Here is an 18526-nt window from a genome sequence, read left to right on the forward strand (position 1 = left end):
AATCACAAGTAGGCAGAGAGAGGAGGAAACAACCTCCCTGCTGAGCAGAGAGCCTGATGCGGGGCTCAGGACCCTGAGATCATGACCTGAGCCGAAGGCAGAGGCTCTAACCCACAGAGCCACCCAGGCGCCCCTCAGAAAAGAGATCTTAAAAATGTTTTTAAATATAATTCACCAGTTTTAAGTGTCTGGTTGAGTAAGTTTTGACAGATATATAGAGTGGTATAACTATGCCACAATCATGATCTAGGATGCTTCCATCCTCTCAGAAAATTCCCTTCCCCTTTGGAGGGAATCCCTTCAACTGACCTGGCAACAATATTACCACTTTCTGTCCCTTATAGTTTTACCATAAATGGGTCATATTGCATATGCTCTTTTGTTTCTGGCTTCTTTAATTTAGCATAATGCTTTGAGAGCATGCTTTAAATGTATCAGTATCTTTTTTAAGTCGCTTAGTAGTATTCTGTTACAAGGAAATGCTGTATGTTTTTCTATTCACTAGTTTAAGTACATTTGGGTTGTCTCCAGCTTTGAGCTATTATGAATCAAGCTGCTATGAACTTGTGCATACACATCTGTTTGAACATATATTTTTATGTCTTTGGGGTATATCCTAGGAATGAGATTTATTTCTGAGCTTTTATGTTATGTTTTATGCTAAGTGTATGTTCAACATTTTTAGAAACTGTCAACCTGTTTTCCAAAGTGGCTTTGCCATTTTGCCTTCTGCCAGCAATGTATGAGTATTAGAGTTACTCTGCATCCTTGGTAACACTTGGTATTGTCAGTCTTTTTACTTTTAGCCATTCTAGTGAATGTAGTGGTATCTCAGTTGTAACTTTAATGTGCATTTCCCCAATGACTAATAATGATGAACATTTTTTAATGTATTCATTCACCATCTGTGTATCTTTAGTAAAGTGTTCACATTGTTGGTCAGTTTTTTAATTGGATTGATCTGTTTTTATTGATTTACAGAAGTTCTTATATTCTGATATAAGTTTATTATCAGTTACATATGTTACAAATATTTTCTCCTAAACTGTGGATTTCCCTTTTATTTTCTTAGTGGCATTGTTCAAAGAGCAGAATTTTTATTATAATGAAGTTCAGTTTATCATTTTTCTCTTTTCTGATCTTTACCTAACTCGTTTGCCTAACTCCTACCTTTTCTTCTTCTAGAAGTGTTATAGTTTTAACTTATATTTAGGCCTAGGAGCCATTTTGAGCTAGTTTTTATATATGGTGTGAAGTATTAGGACTGAGATTAATTGTTTTTTCCATGTTGATATCCAATTATTCCTATTTATTTTGGAACATTTAATTACTTTGGTATGTTGTTTGAAAATCAGTTGACAAAGTATGGGTGGGTCTCTTCTGGATTCTCTCTTTTTAAAATTTTTTTATTCAAGTATAATTAACATACAGTTTCAGGTGTTCAGGATGATTCAGCAATTCTATACATTACTCAGTGTTCATTGTGATAACTGACAACTCTTAATCCCCTTCACCTATTTCATCTATCCCTCACTCACCCTTCTGGCAACCACCAATTTGTTTCCTATATTTAAGAGTCTGGGGCTTTTTTTTTTTTTTTGAATTTTATTATGTATTTGAGAGAGAGAGAAGGAGAGACCATGAGCAGGGGAGGGGAAAGGGAGAGGGAGAAGCAGAGTCCCTACTGATCAGGGAGCCTGATGTGGGGCTTGATCCCAGGACCCCAAGATCATGACCTGAGCCAAAGGCAGACATTTAACCATCTGAGCCACCCAGGTACCCCTGTTTCTCTTTATTTGTTTTGTTTCTTAAATTTCACATATGAGTGAAATCATGTCTATACTTAAAACAATATCACAATGTCTTTATCACTGTGTCTGTATATTAAGTCTTGAAATCAGGTAGCGCAAATTCAACTTGGGTATTTTTCCCCCTTTTATTTCAAAATTATTTTGGTGATTCTAGGCCCTTCATATTCTCACATAAATGTAGAATCAGTATGTCAGTTTCTATGAAAAAGTACAGTGAGATTCTTACCGGTATCATATTGAATCTTTAGATCAATTTGGAAGAATTAACATAGCAATATTGAATCTTTCAGTACATGAACATTTTACATCTCACCATTTATTTAGATCTTTAATTTTTCAGCAGAGTTTATAGTTTTCAATGTATACATCTTATACATGTTTTATAAATTTATGCTTAAGTAGTTCATATTTTTGAAGATATTGTGTTTATTTTAAAATTTCTAATTGCTTGTTACTATATAGAAATACAATTATTTTTTTATTCTGACCTTGTTTCCTATCACCTTTCTAAACACACTTAGTTCTTTTTATTTTATTTTTTTTTCTTTTTTTTTAATTTATTTTTTATTTATTTTCAGCATAACAGCATTCATTATTTTTGCACCATACCCAGTGCTCCATGCAATCCATGCCCTCTATAATACCCACCACCTGGTACCCCAACCTCCCACCCCCCCCCCCCCCCCCGCCACTTCAAACGCCTCAGATTGTTTTTCAGAATCCATAGTCTCTCATGGTTCACCTCCCCTTCCAATTTCCCCCAACTCCCTTCTCCTCTCTAACTCCCCATGTCCTCCATGCTATTTGTTATACTCCACAAATAAGTGAAACCATATGATAATTGACTCTCTCTGCTTGACTTACTTTACTCAGCATAATCTCTTCCACTTAGTTCTAGTAGCTTTTTTTTCTTTAGATCTCTTAAGATTAAATTTCATAGAATTTTCTACATAGAGAATCAAATTGTGAATAGGCAGTTTTACTTCTAACTTTCCAATCAATATGTCTTTTGTTTTTCTTGCCTTATTGCACTTGTCAGAAACTGTCACACAATACTGAATAGAAGTGGTGAGGCTAGACATCCTTGCTTTCCTGATATTAGGGGAAGCCCTCACACATTCTCCATTATTTGTGTGATGTGAGCTGTTGGCTTTTCATGGATGCTCCTTTTCAGGTTGAGGAACCTTCCTCCCAGTGTTACTTTGCTGAGAGTTTTTAATCACAAATGGATATTTAATTTTGTGGAATGCTTTTTGTTAACTGAGATCTTGTTTTTCTGTTTTCATCTGTTAATTCAGTGAATTACATTGACTTTTTTTTTGAATGTTTAAACAACTTTACATTCCTGGGATAAAATCTATTTTGTTATGATGTTCTATATGGCTAGGTTCAATTTGCTAAGGACTATTTTTTTTAATCTTTTTAAATTTTTTTTTAAGATTTTATTTATTTATTTGACTAAGAAAGAGAGATCATAAGTAGGCAGAAAGGTAGGCAGACAGAGGGGGACGCAGGTTCCCCGCTGAGCAGAGAGCCCAATGAGGGCCTCGATCCCAGGACCCTGAGACCATGACCCGAGCCGAAGGCAGAGGCCTAATCCATTGAGCCACCCAGGTGCCCTGCTAAGGACTTTTAATTTTGTTTTTAATTTTGTTTGTGCTTTTGCTTTCTTGTCATCTTTTTGGTTTTGATTGCATGGTAATGCATTGTAATGTGTTCCTTGTATTTTCTGAAGCGTTTGTATAGAATTGCTATTTCCTTTCTTAAATATGGAATTTTCCAGTGATACCATCAGGGCCTAGAGTTTTCTTATTGGTAAGACCTACATAACTACAAACTGAATTTCTTTAACACATATAGTGCTACACAGATTATTTCTTCTTGAATGAGCTTTCATAGCTTGTTTCTTTCAAGAAATTTATGTATTTCATCTAAATGGTCAAACGTATTATTAGAATAAAGTTGTTTATATTCATTTAATGTATGTAATGTATAGGGATGTTCTCTGTTCTGTTCCTGATATTGGTAATTTGTTCTTTCTCTAAATTTCTTCCTGATCAGACTGGCCAGAGGTTTATATCTTTTCAAAGAACTGCACTTTGGTTTCTATTTCCTATTTCCTTGATTTCTCTGCTTTATTGTTTTCTTCCTTCTGCTCACTTTGTTTTTTTTTTTTTTAATGGTTCTTTCTTTCTTTTTTTTTTTTTTAATTATTTATTTGATAGACAAAGATTACAAGTAGTCAGAGAGGCAGGCAGGGAGAGAGAGCAGAGAGCCTGATGTGGGGCTCGATCCCAGGACCCTGGGATCATGACCCGAGCCGAAGGCAGAGGCTTTAACCCACTGAGCCACCCAGGCGCCCCTGCTTACTTTGTTTTAATTTGCAGTTTCTTTTTCTAGTTTCTAAAGGTGGCAGCCTTGATCCTTGATTGATCCCCGCCCCCCGCAACCACTTTGGCCATTATTTTATTAATAATCTCTCTCTTTCTCTTTCTGCCTTCCTCCTCACCATTTCTGATTCTTCAGTTGCACATTTGTTTAGACTTTTGAAATTGCCCTATAGGTTGTGTATAGTCTGTTCTCTAATATATACCATGCTTAATTTTGGATAATTTTTCTTGGTGTGCCTTCGTTAATCTTTTCTTTAGTAGTATATGATCTCCTCTTAGTCTCATTTAATGTATTTTTAATTCAGATATTATAATTTCTAGACAATCTGTTTGGGTCTTTTTTACATCTTTCATTTCTTAAATATTTCATTTCTTATATAGTCTTGTACCTTCTTTAAAATATAAGGCATATTTGTAATCACTTCTTTAATAGTCTTAGCTGCTAATCTTATCATCTGGGTCTGTTTCTAGTGATTAATTTTTCTCCTTGCTATGGGGCCTAATTTCATGCCCTTTTTGCATGCCTAGTAAATTTTGACTGGATGATGGATATTGCAGGTTTTACATTATTGGACTCTGGATTTTGTTTTGGTACTTTAAATAGTTGCTGGACTTCTTCTTAACCCACAGTTAAGTTACCTAAATCAGGTGGATTCCTTTAAGGCTTGTTTTTAAGATTTGTGAGAATGGGTCCAGAGCAGCCTTTACTCTGGCTAATTTAGCCCCATTAATAAGGCAGTACCCTTCTTAGGATTCTGTCTGATGGCTCAACAATGTTTTTCTACTGTGGCTAGTAGGAACATGAACTCTTCCCAGCTATGTATGAGTGCCAAGGATTTTGGGGCCTAATGCTGTCAGTAGTTCTTTCTCCTGGACTTGGGTAGTTCTTCCACATATATGCACAGAGCAGAACAGAAATCAGCTAAAAACATGAAGAATTCTCTCTGAAGATTACAATCACAATGAAATAATCACTACTCATCTGTCAGAATGGCTAAAATAAAAAACAGTAACAACACCAAATGCTGGCAAGGACATGGAGAAACTAGATCCACTCATGCATTACTGGTGGGGATGTACACTTACTCTGCAAAACATTTTGGCAGTTACACAAACCTTCAACTACTATACAGCCTGACAGTTGCACTCCTGGGCATGTATCCCAGAACTTAAGACTTAAATTCACATAAAAGTTATATATGAATATTTATGGCAGCTTTATTTATAGTCACCCCAAACTGCTAACAACCCAAACATCCTTTAGTAGGTGAATGGTTACAAACTGTGATGTGCTGATACTTTGGTATACTTCTCAGCAATGAAAAGAAATTTATACATGCAACAACGTGAATGAATTTCCAGGTAATTATACTGAGTGAAAAAGTCTAATTCCAAAAGGTTTCATATTATATAACAATTACATAACATTCTTTAAATGGTAAAATTATAGAAATGGAGAACAGACTGGTAGTTGCCAGAAGTTAAGGAGGATATAGGGGGCGAGAGGGAATAGGTAAGAAAAGGGCAAGAAAAGGGCATAAGGGATCCTTGTGGTAGAAATGTTCTGTATAGAACATCTACAAGGATCCCTTGTGCCTTTTGACTCTACCAATAATAATATCCTGGTTGTATATTGTTGTATAGCTTAGCAAGATATTACCATTGGGAGGAACTGGGTAAAGTGTACAAGAGGGATTTCTATATATATATTTTTTACAACTACATGTGAAACTGCAATTAAATTTTTTAAAAGTAATGAAAAAAATTTTAAGGGAAAGGATAATGTAGCCTAATATGTAAAACCTTTACTTTCTAGATTAGAGAATACCACACAACTTAAACCCAACATTAAACTAGAAAAAGTATTTGTAACAAATGACTGAAAAGAAGTAGAAACCCTTAATATATAAAGCATTCTATAATTTATAAAACACTGTATCCTCCTGTGTAAGCAGTACATAAAAGAAAAAAATGCACCTTGCTACAAAACGTTAACAAGTATTTCAATCTCTCTAGTAATCAAAGAAATGAAAATTGGAATTCATTTTCTCCTCTAAATTGCAAATCTTCTTACATAATCTTGTTCCCAAATAAGGTAAAATCTTTATCAGGTTTATTTTCTGTCTTTCTCTTAGGTGATGTTGAAAGGATATAGAATTTTAGCTCCCAAGCGATACTAACTTTCAAATATATTAGCCTACTTTAAGTATTTCAACAATTTCTAACCATTAAATGGCATTAATTTCTAACCACATTATCAAAATTAATTTACACTGATCATTCTTATGAATTCATTGTTCACCACTTTTTCATATACAGTATGTTCTCAAAATTTTTAATTTTTGTGTGTGCGTTTGTCAGAATTTTAAGTACCTTCACTCCCTACCCTCTCATCCCCTTATAGATTGGTGTACTGAGTACTTAGATTTCTACACATAACCATTTTTCACCTTTATACAAATAATTATTTGATCATACCATTTTTCTTTGTAAGTCTGAAAACATTGCTGTATTATCTTTCATTTGATACTGGAAATGAGAAATCTTATCACAGCCTGATTCTTTTTCTCAATAGGCAGTCTGTTTTAAGTTAGTTTTCTGGCTGGAAACATAGGATCTTTTAATACTTAAACATCTGCAGATGTTTGGGCAGATGTTTACTGGCAGGTTCACTGGCATATATCTGAGTGTATATATGTGGATTTTTCATAGTATTTTTGCCTAGCATTTAGTGACTCCTTTCCATCTGAAAACTTGAGTCTTTCTTCAGCTACATATTTTCTTTTGTAACTTCTTAAAAAAAATTATTGTTTCCATTTAACCTACTCTGCCCTCATCCTGGAATTTCAGCAATTTGGAGATTGGATGTCCTGGATCAGTTTTCAGTGTAGTCTGTGTCTGTTTCCCCCCCCCCCCCCCTCACAATTTCCATTACTTTGTCATTTTTACCTTTGTCTTAGAAGAATTCCTATACATTTACTTCTGGTATTACTAATTTGGCTTTTAGACCTGTCCATTTTATTTTATTTTCTTCCTTTTTCAAGTTTAAATATTTTCTATTTCTAACAGCTCTTATTTCCTGTTTGCTTCCCTTTTTATATTGAAGTCTGGTTGGGTTTTACCAGTGCAGTACTTTCTCGAATATTACTGGGAGTATCAGTCACAAGGTGATAGCTCCTGTTTCCAACATTGACTGTTGTTCCTTTTAGGGGCTGTTTACACAGTTTGCTTATTTTGGTTCCCCTGCTGACTTCATAGGATCAATGAGTTTTATAGCTTGCTCATATTTTTAATGAAGTTCTTAAATAACCAGTGATGTTGGCTGATAATGAGGAACCTCAGCAGCCCATTTGTGAGTCACTATTTGTTTTCCTTAGCAGGCCTTCCCCTATTAAACCAAAGCAGATAGCCATGGAACTCCAAAGGTAAGCTTAGTCCTTGGTGTGGAGAATAACGTGGACTTCTCTTAAGTATTCCTGGCTGGGAGCTAACTAGCAAGTAAGCTGCTCCAGTCCCTGCCCTTGACCAAGTAGGCTGTGAGGGCTGTGGGTAGCTAAGCTCTGTTTTACCTAGCATTCTGTCCACAGTTAAGCCAGCGAACTGACACTGCCTCAGCAAGATTCTTCACATGCCACTGGCAGTGATGATGAGGATGTGATCAGATGGACAATTTTTTATATCACTGGTAGAACAGAAAATATACATTCTTCTGGAAAGCACTTTGGTGGAGTGTAAAAACAGGCTTTGAAAATGTCTAGTCCCTTTAGTTCTCTCATTTCTAGTGGTCTGTCTGAAAGAAATAGGGAAGTGGACATAGATTTATATTCAGAGATCTTAACTGCCATGTTACTTATAATAAGGGGAAACTGGAAAGGGAAAAATGAAGGGGGGGAAATCAGCGTCACAGATGAACCATGAGAGACTATGGACTTCGGAAACAGAGGGTTTTGGTGGCAGGCGGGTGGGGGAATGGTTGAGCCCAGTGTTGTGTATTAAAAAGAGGGCAAAAATTGAATGGAGCACTGGGTGTTATAGGCAAACAATAAATCTTAGAACACTACATCAGAAATTAATGATGTACTGTATGGTGACTAACATATCATTTTTTAAAAAAAAATTGGAAAGACTACATGTCTTACAGAAGAGACACGGCCAGTCGTGTCAGTTATGTAGCTATATGATGGGATATTTTGCAGCTCACGATAGAATGTTGAATTTAAAAAATCAGAGTGTAACATTTTACACACAGTATGTTTATATATGATAAAAAAGGCCAGAAGTAACACAAAAAATTATTATCAGTGGTGGGATTCTGGGTGACTTGTGTTTTCTTTTTAAAACTTGTCTGTTTTTAAAAATTTTCTGTAGTGTGTATAACTTTTATAATAAGAAAAAAAAACAGTAAATGTTAAAATATGTCTCTCCACATTCCACTGCATCAAAAACCCCTGCTTTTCAGACTTTTTGCAGGCAAAGAGTGTTTGGCATTCAGGTTGAACCTGCCAATTATAGTGTACAAATGGATTGTGCGTTCTCCGGCTTCCCACATTGTGCCCGGCCCCCGGCTGCTAGGCCAGGGCCAGTGTGTGAGTCCCAGCAAGGCCCATCTGCCGCTTTCCACGCAGCTTGGCTGACACAGATTTATTTCATTTCATCCTTTAATTTGGCAACATCTCGTCTTTTCTCATCCTAGCTAGGATTAAGTACCAGTATTACTCATTTTGTTTACCGGTTTGTTGTCTTCTTTTTTTCCATTTTATGGGGACGAAGAAGCCAATAATGGGAATTGTGTCTTGTGAAAACGCAGTGCTTGTCCTTTGGGATCTTGGGCACGTCTTGCTGAAGTGTGCTCTCTCTTTCTGACACTTGCAAGCCATTTCAGTTGTTTCCATTAGTCAGAGACCTCATGGTATTTTTTTTTCCCCAAAGCCTTAGTCTTCCTTTTCTCCACCCACTAACCACCCCCCTAAACCCCACCACTAGCCCTAGGAAGATTCAGAAATGGATCCAAATAGAAATTATAAACAATAGCCTTGAGCTATGCTCTCTCCATCTGGTGTTTGGTACTTTTTTTTTTTTTTTTTTAATTGAAGTCTCACTTTGTTTAATCTTCATCACTACTGCAGAAGCCAGAGGGGCGAGACTTCTACCCTGCCCTAACCACCCTGGACTTGAGAAAGGATTTTCTTCTTAGCGATCTGGCAGACTATCCTAGTGTTTTTTGAAATACAAACCAAAATGAGTCAGTTTGAATTACAAAAAACACTGAATAGTCCGCCAGATCGCTAAGAATTTATTCAAGTAAAACTTTAGAACTGTTAGTCGTCTTAGAGATTTCTTGAATGGACATGCTGGGCTAGGATGGCTGATGCCTGAGAAGACTCTTTGAGCCTGATATTTTCTGTTGAAGAGACATTCTTTGTAAGACTTTGTGCTACTTTTTTCTCTAGGTTACCCTGAAGAGACTTACCCAATTTATGACCTTTCAGATTGCATCAAGCATAGGCAAGAAACAATCCTGGTGGATTACCCAGACCCCAAAGAGCCCTCTGCTGAAGAACTAGCTGAAAGAATCGGAGTGCTAGAAGGTGAAGAATCAGACCATTTGGGCTGGAAAATGCCCACTGACCCCAGAGCCCAGGAAGAGAATTTTGTTACCTCCTATGACCCAAAGCCACAAACCTGCTCCTGCTGCTTTCATGAAGAAGAGGATCCTGCGGTCTTGGCAGAGAATGCTGAATTCAGTGCGGACACTTACACTGAGCAAGAGGAAACCACCAAAGTATGGCCTCAAAACTTCAGAGATGAAGGCCTGGGCATCAGCTCTGATAAAGTGCATACAGGTGGCACGCTGAGGAAGCGGAACCCCCAGAGTTTTGAGTTGAAAACAGCTGATTTGGGGAAGTATCCATTACTCTAGTGCCAAGGTGACCTTTCTGTCCTCAGTTTTCATCCTTGGCCCTGTGCCCTAAACTTCATTCTGTATTTAAATATCCTAGCTAATCAGGCCACTACCATGGATATCATGTATCCTTCCTGGTGCTCACACACCTGTCACCTTGTAAAACACCACAGCAATTAGTAGGAACACAGTACAGCTTCACTCTTTCCCTCCATGTCTCTCCACCAGAGGGCTGATCCACTGAGTAATTACGTTTGATCTGTTGTGCACTCAGGGGCAGAGGTCTGACTCTTCGAGCTGGGAGTACCAGATGGTGTGTGTACCTATGAACAGACATCAGTTTACACATGATGAGGACCTAAGGCTGCAGAAGTGAGGATTAGAGAGTCCAGGATGCCTTACTCTGTGGGCCTTGAGCAGGTTCGTGGTCCTCTGGGCTCAAGAAGAGAACATTTTCTTAGTGGGTATGATGGGCCCAGAGCAGGGGAAGACTGCTGTGTGAACTGAAGCCCCTTCCTCACAGTGGGGGCCTTTTTAGGAGCACTGTTGCTGCCTCAGATTTCTGCTTTTCTCCAGAGTAGCAGAAGGCTCCCAGTGCCCTGTGAATGAGTAAAGCGATCAGCTGAGGGACTGATACTCTGCTGTTGCTGGGTCTCTAACTTCCTTTATCCCTGTTCTGTTTCACAGAACTGCCAGCCCAGAAGCATCTTTGTACCTCTGGCCTTCAGTGGCCAGAGGAAGCTTTAAATAGAGACTTTAATCCCTGTCCTGCAGAGCCAAGGTTGGAGGCTGGTGAGGCTACACAAAAACCTGCATAAGGGTGGTGGTCCTCCTCGAGATGCCCAGGCTGGAGAGCCAAGGGTAGGGAGTGACCCTGTGTACTTAAGGACAGTCCCTGTCTAGAAGCTATTTCTAAATGTTGTGCCCTCTGGGAAATTTGTTCTTACCGAGGACTGAACTTACAGGCAAAGTGCCAACCTGAAAGGAAAGTTGCAGTGTGTGTCTGCTGCAGAGAACGTATAGCAGTGCCCAGGGGAAGAGACTATTCTATATTCAGGTATCTGGGTCTTTTGAGAAAGCTGGGAAAAGGAGGAGGTAGGTCAAGACTAGGAGGATTTTGATGAAACTAAAGACCTAAACTCTAAGGTGGACTTGTCACTGTCTTGAGGTAAGATGGCCCCCATGTATCCTGTCTAGTAAGGATGAGTGAATTTAGTTTAGGTGTAGGACCTGAGAGTTTAAAGAGGACACATTCCCGAGAACATTCCTTGGTATGGAATGTGGAAGACTTGAAAACTAAGCAATGATATAAAGGTTGAAAGGGGTTTTGGAGTTCATTGTTCCTGGTCAACTAAAATGCCAGAAAAAATAGTTGAAATCAAACATATAAGCATATAGACTGCTATCAGAATGTTATGAGATATTTAGATATGTCAGCTACTACTAGGCATTTCTAGTTAATGAAATTAACATTTCTTGTTACAGATAAGTCATTGAAGATTGAGTCTGTAGGGAAGTATACTCCCTCCATCTGTGTGTGGAACCTTTAATTCATTTTCAAGAGTGTAGTTTAAAATGTACTAGAAGTAATCTAGACGTAATGCTCACGGTAAACAAAAGAACGTACGTGCTCTTCACTGTTTTGATAAATCATTTTCCCTGTTATTTCCCCTTTTTAACCATGAGCAGTTGATTTATAGAGGGTCCTGGGTCCCTGGTTCCTTCTTCTCTGCCTCCGTATATATGGTTCCCTTATTAGAGATATTTGTTTCTTTCCAGCTTATTCATTCATTTATTCATTTAGCAGACACTGCCCAAAGCTGGGCAGTAGGAACAGAGCCTTAGTTCCTACCTTTAAGAAACAAAGTTTAGAATGGGAACCTTGCCCAGTTTTTTAAAATGAATGATTAACAATAAAAGGGCTCAAGATTATGAATTCTGCAGGCAGAGAAATACTGGTCATGATTCCATCCCTGCCTATTCTGAGTCTTGGTTTTCTCCTGACACAGGGGAGTCAAAGTCCAGCTCTTCCAGGGTGAGTAGGAGAATTATATGTGAATCATCAGTGCATTTAAAACAGCACTGGCCCTCCCATCTTCTCCATGCTAACCACTCACTAGGTGGTAGCTAACTTACTTTAATTGTATAAGGTGTTATAGTGTAATTGAGACATGGATCCAAATCTACAGGAACAGAGATCATTTTTGCCAAAGTACTTCCAAGAAGCTTTACTGCAGAGCTGGATCTGGATCTTCAGGCATGCTAAGACTTCTCCAGGAGCCAGTGAAGAGAACGGTCATTCTTGGCAGAAAGAGTGGTGTTGGACAAAACAGTGACAAGTACAGAAGTATGTGGATGTTCAGGTATTTTTATGAGGCTGGTATGTAAGATGTTGTGTAACCAACTCTATATTTTGAATGTTAATCTTCGGGGGAAATTGGCTTATGGAACCATTTCCTGCCAGAAGTACTAAGAGCTCATGGAAGTTCCTGCTGCCCACAACTCTTGGCTTATACAGCTGGGATGTATTAACATACTTAGGTTTCAGAAATTTTGATGTATTTGGTCATTCACATAAGTACTTTTTGGATTTTCCAGAATTATTTTATCCTTCATGGATGACAATTATGTGTATATACAACCCAGGATGACCAAAATCATAGGACTGGCTTTTGTTGTCATATGTGCTCTTTCCTTATGGTCTTCACTTCTCAGAACTGGCCTGGGCTATGAACTTGATCAGACCCGAGTTACTAGGTCCTCAGTGCCCTTAGAGCACTATGGCACAGAGCATGAAGTCCTAGCTCTGGGGATGGATAAATGGCCTAGGAAACAAGGGCATCACCTGGGACCATGCTTGGCTAAGTCAGGTGGGTGAGCCAGTCAGGAGAGCACCTTTCCTGGTCCAAAGAGGAGCACAAGGAAAGTGCCTTGTGAGTTCCAGGACTAGCAGTGCACATGCTCTAAAAAAAATACTAGGCCCAGGAAGGAAAGCATGTTGAAGAATGGAGGCATATTTGACCTTTAGAAGAGATGGCTTATTTGAGAACCACTCTCTCTGTGTCTTCTATGGCTTGGGTGATCAGATAACTCATAGTACAAACTAAGACACCCTGAAAAAAGGGAGCTTGAATTAGAATGAAGCCAGGACAATAGGTATAAACTGGGACTGCCCTGGACCTATGGTCACCTTGACTGTGGCTGTTTAAAAGATTTATCTTTCATCTGCCCACTAACCAATAAAAACCTCTGGTCAGAACCTGCATTTGCTGTTTCCCATGGAGCCAAGGAGCTGGGCTGTGGTTTTTTCAAGGTCTTGGCCACCTAAAAACTCCAAATCTAGGGTAAAAAAATAAATCAGCTCTATTTACTTTTGTCCTAAGAACCAGGCCCCTAGGGGCATAGTGAGGAACTAAACCATACATGCTCACAGAGAACTACTCTAACCAAAGTCTCTTCTAGCCAGCCCTTCCCAGCCTTAAAATATGGCAAGCTCGGCCACAGGGAGGACAGCGGTAGTTTTTCCAAACCAGCTGTGAGCCCTTCCTACCCACCTCCCACCCGCAGGCTCTCAGGACAGATGGAACTAACGGTATAGGAAAACGCTTGTAGGTAAGAAATGTTTTTTCCCCTTTTATAGGAAAAAAGTACACAGTTGTGTTGAAACAGTTCAAGTTTAATTTGTTGCTATATGGTCTGTACTTAGACAAACACTAAGTTCTACAACATATATAATGTCAACATGGGAAAATACCAACTTTGTCATTGCACATACCAATAAATAAATACATTTGCTCAAGAATACCAAAGAGTTTATTCAAAAAGTCACTTAATAAAAGCACAGTTTTGCAAGTTTGTCTAAAACTCCAGATAATTTGGAACAAAAATAAAAATGACCACTCCAGAATAGGAAAAGACAATCTTGTGCAAATGGACATACACATTCTAGGTGTTAGGAAAACTGACTAAATGGATGCTCCCAGCAAGAGAAGTGCCAGTGCCACCCATCCTGACCAAGGGCCCTTCGAAACTCTGCAGGATTAAAGAGGCCAGAGTCAGGCTTCCCTCTCTGTAAGCCACTCAAAATCACACTCTAGGAAACTCTGGATCTTGGCCTAAATGTGCAACTCCGCCTGGACCCTGATGGGGGAAGGGAGAGGGGTAGTTGAACAGAAGAGAGGAATGGGTGTGACATGTTTCTGAGGAAAGAAAAAAGGCACAGTGATGAGCCAGAAAAGGTAGTGATGAAAGCAAGGATCATTTTTCATTCACCCTGATTCTTACTGAAAGCTTTGACAGCCCAATTCCTCGGTGTGTAGATGAGAAAACAACCTAGGAAAATCATGTGGTTTGCTCAGAATCACTTAGCTAAGGGCAATAGTGCTCTCTGTAAGACCAAAGACCAACTTGCCTCTCAACTTGGTCAGAAAATTAAACTAAATCTAGACCCACGCTTCTGCTCTGCCTCTCCCCCCATATCCTGAGATGACAAGACTACAACCTGGAGGTACAGAAAGAGAGGGAACCAGTACAAACAAGAGCCCTTCCCTTGGGCCCACTACTGTTCAGTGCTGGGCCCACCACCACAGGAGACTCCTTCAGCTCTCTGGAAAAGTGTGCTCTGAGGGCCACCTGGTATCCTGAGGTCACAGGTAGAGCTCAGTTGGGGCAGAGAATTCTCGAGAGGGGAAGGCCAGTGTTACCGCAGAAAGGGAACACCAGGGACTCCGGCTAGGAGATAGAATCTGTGCTTGCATAACAGGGCCATGACCAGCCCCAGCCCAGCATCTCCCCTCACAGTGAGGAAAGCATGTCTTCTTTAGGTTTGAGATCACCACCACTCCTTATTAAATTTAGAATTTCCTCTAACTGTACACTAACTTAGAGGTAAATGCTCTTCCCAGACCAAAGACAATTTTGTTGCCCTTTTTGTCACTGAAGGACACAGACTCCAAATTTTCACACTTGCTGGCTTCTACCACTGGTCTTCAGCATGTGTCTGGACCTTAACTGTTCCTTCTGAACTAGTGTCGTGATTTTTAAGGCACATTCACTAGAATATGTTCAAATTCATTCAAAAGCATGCATGTAACATACCAATTTCATCATGTACCGCAAAAAGGAACTGAAAACTAGAATTTCTTGGACAGTATCCTCCTATTCTCTTATTCCCAAGAAAGAGCTGGTACTTTCCCAGGTTAACTTTCTGACCAAAGAGCATGAAATGAATGAACAAAGTCCACAGGTGATCAAATACCCTTTTTCCTTTCCAACTCATCCTTAGAAATATGATCATAGTAAGAAACCCCAGTTGGTGATTTGCAGATTGCCCTTTTCCCCAAATACACACAGACATAGAGACACACAGACAGACACAGAGCACCTTGGAGCCAGAAGGAAAGAAAAGCTAGAATCGGAGAAGAGTGGGGAGTGAACACCACAGCTCTACAGAAGAGCTGTTTGGGGGAAGAGGGTGTGGCCCCAGGAGCAGTGACAGAGGGGCTGCCTGAGGTCCCAACTGCCCCCCCACCTTTAGGGCTTGCTCGTGCCATCATCCAATCCCTGGCCCACTCAAGGGTACTGTCTGGATAGAGGGTATAAAGGACAAGAGCTCTTACCCTGGGAGATGCTGAGCCCAGGTGGTGTCCAGGGGCCCTGGCAGCTTTTTGAGTCTTTGGGCCCATGGCTAGGAGGCCAGTGGTCAGGGAAAACCAGCATCACCAGGAATGGGGTCTTAAGAACAGACCTTGTGAAGCTGGGTCTTGAGCAGGTGACTCAACTGCTCTTGTCATTCAGTGCCCAACAGAGTTTTGCTGCTGTGCTACCTTCCCCAGTCCAGGCCGGCAAGCTCAAGCCACGTTCCTGACACAACCTCCCCCACTAACCCCATGTATTCGATGGAACACGGTACAAGAGTTTGTTCTTGTGCTTCTGCCTCTTCCACACTTCTGCCAGACTTCCCTCCCTCTAGGTTCTGAAATCAGCCTGTTCTACTTTAAAATCCTAGACCCAGAGAAAGAGCTTAGACCAGACTTCAGAGATCTAGCTTCTGGCATCCCAAATGTCAGCCCGTCTCTTGCCAGTCAGGGGAGTATGAGCCCAACTAGGACTGGAAAAGTGGATCAGCCTCAGTGCCCTCAGAATGACCCCAAAAGTGGCCCAGAAACTAGGCCCATAGAGGGGCCTCCCACAGATCCCCGCTATAACAGCTGCACTGTGCTTTGAGCACTCCACACAGGAAATCTTAGCGTCTAAGGAAATGAGAACACACTACCACCACCACTTAGGTCAAAACAACTCCCTTCACTATGGGAGAAGCCTCAGCCCAATGTTTTAAGTAGTACTTACTTAAAAATTTCTGTGCACCCTTTCCAAGCACATCTACTCTGAAAGGAAGAACAACTCCTGCTTGCTTCCCCCGGATTTCTGACTTCCACCTGGGCAAGTAGCCTCTGCAGGGGTCAGAGACGAGCAAAGCCTTAGCGTTCCCAAGTGTTCAGCATAGAGGGTACCAGCCAAGGAGGAGGAAATCAGACCCAGCCCTGGAACATTCATGTCTCACCCATCACACCCAAAAAGAGAAAGGCACGATGGCCTTGGGAAGGCCTGCCCTTGGGGAGAAGCCAGACACAGGGCAGTCCTGCTCAGACTGATGTTCAAAAGGCCAGCTTTCAGCAGGGAACTGAACGGTTTCAATTTCAGACATCAACTCCAACACTTCTAAGTCTCTGTAATCAGGCAGAAGGGTGAGGGCATGCAGACCAGAGTCCCAGGAAGGCTAAAGAACAAGAGAGCAATTTCTTAGGGGATGGTAGGAACAAAGAAATAAAGGAGCAGAAGTTCTGAACTCTGCCACTCACCAGCTAGATGACCCGGTGCAAGTCCATTTTCTAAATGTGATTCATCTAAAGTGACACATTGTACTAGTTCACCTCTAAAGCTCATGCCACCTCTTCTCTCTTGTGGTTCTAATGTACTCCCTGCTTTTCTTCCCCCGTCCCATTCCCACCCCAAAAGAACCACACACAAGTGTCCTTAGGAGCCACAACCTAGGCTGAGTACAGGGGGTACGAGACACAGGCCAGAGTCCCTGGAGCTAGACCTTCTTCCTGGACCATGCCATGGCTTAGGACTGGTGCTCTGCTGGCCAAGGCATGCCTACCTATGCACTATGGGCTGCACTATGGGCTGAGGCGCAGGGCCCTGGGCAGGAGCTGCTCCAAAGAAAGCTCTTCTGGCTGCTGCTAGGACTCCCAACGTAGCCCTGGTCCAGGGGCCCTGTGCCATGTACCTCCTGCCGCCTCTATGCACACAGACAAAACCTAGAGAAATCAAATGAGCGGGAACCCCAGGTCACCAGCCAGTTCCCACAGCCGAAGCCAGGCCCCCGCAATCCTGACAAGGTCTTGCCACTCACCTTTCCCAAACTCCTGTAACTTCTCCTAGGCTGGCTGAGGCCTTCTGAAGTCGGAGGACTTTTTGGAGTTAACCAAGGGCCTGGAAGCCGATCCTAGCCCTACTATGTATGTAAAATGGCTGTGCTCAATACACACGTACACTCACACTGTGCCCTTTACTGCTGGGGACCCATGGTCACCTGACTCCCAGACTGAGTGGGTGGCTGGACCACAGCAGCCCTGCATTGTGCTTCCTCTCCCTCTGTTTCTTCCTATCTTCCCAGCCGAAGAGGCTGCCCAGCTGGGCAACACACCTGCAGCAGGATACAAGCTCAAGAGCAGGGGTGTGTGTCTGGACCTTGGGTCCCTGCACGCACACACGTCCCCAGCCCAGTCCTCTGTCTCTGCAGTGGAGACAGAGGAGCCAGATCCGAGTCAGCTTGGCCAGGGAGCCACTGAGAGCTGACAGTTCATCTGGCAGCAGGCCTATGTACAGAGAGAGGGGAGGCAGGGCTGTCTCTGTAGGCAGGCAGCTCCACTCCAGGCTGAGCAACCCCAAAGGGCACAAGGAGACTCTCTACTCGCAGGCCAGCTTGCTGTCAAAGCTGGACAGGGCGATGGCAAAGGCCTGCAGCGCGCACAGTGGGTAGTTGTAATCCATGGTGAACACATCCTCTGCCACACGGCCAAACTGCATCACGATGTAGTCCGCTGCGGTCAGGCGCATGGAACAGAGCAGGGGTGGGGCAGGGCAGGAGAGACAGACAGACACATCACAATGGGCGGAGAGGCCCAGAGGAGGTACAATTGGGAAACATGGTGGGAAAGAGGGAGGAGAGGACAGAGGAGAGGGAGAGGCACACAAGTACCAGGAGACAGAGAAGAGGAGAAAAAGTCTATTCAGACAGTGTTCTCACACCTGAGACTCTGCTAAGTGCACAGAATCTGGGGTTAGGGCTCCAAAGGAGGTTCTTTTAAGAGCCTCCCAGTCCTAGGGTCAGAGAATTTTTGACCTCTGATCAAAGC

General features: G+C 41.5%; 2 protein-coding genes across 9 annotated transcripts in view; one reads left to right on the top strand and one right to left on the bottom strand.

Moving 5' to 3' along the window:
- Positions 1-13912, top strand: part of RIC3 (RIC3 acetylcholine receptor chaperone) — a 63544-nt gene extending 49632 nt beyond the window's left edge. For 3 of the 5 annotated variants that reach the window (XM_059408892.1, XM_059408902.1, XM_059408921.1), the window contains one exon: positions 9652-13912. In XM_059408892.1, coding sequence (XP_059264875.1) covers positions 9652-10121 — 470 coding nt within the window. In that variant the 3' untranslated portion in view covers positions 10122-13912. The remainder of the gene's footprint in view (positions 1-9651) is intronic. The other 2 variants (XM_059408912.1, XM_059408922.1) reach the window with 2 other exon arrangements.
- TUB (TUB bipartite transcription factor) overlaps positions 12891-18526 on the bottom strand; it is an 87789-nt gene continuing 82153 nt past the window's right edge. For all 4 annotated transcript variants that reach the window (XM_059408877.1, XM_059408866.1, XM_059408850.1 and 1 more), the window contains one exon: positions 12891-18211. In XM_059408877.1, the coding sequence (XP_059264860.1) occupies positions 18078-18211 (134 nt within the window). In that variant the 3' untranslated portion in view covers positions 12891-18077. The remainder of the gene's footprint in view (positions 18212-18526) is intronic.

The sequence above is a fragment of the Mustela nigripes genome, chromosome 1 (assembly GCF_022355385.1).
Source record: "Mustela nigripes isolate SB6536 chromosome 1, MUSNIG.SB6536, whole genome shotgun sequence".
Classification (NCBI taxonomy): Eukaryota; Metazoa; Chordata; class Mammalia; order Carnivora; family Mustelidae; genus Mustela; species Mustela nigripes.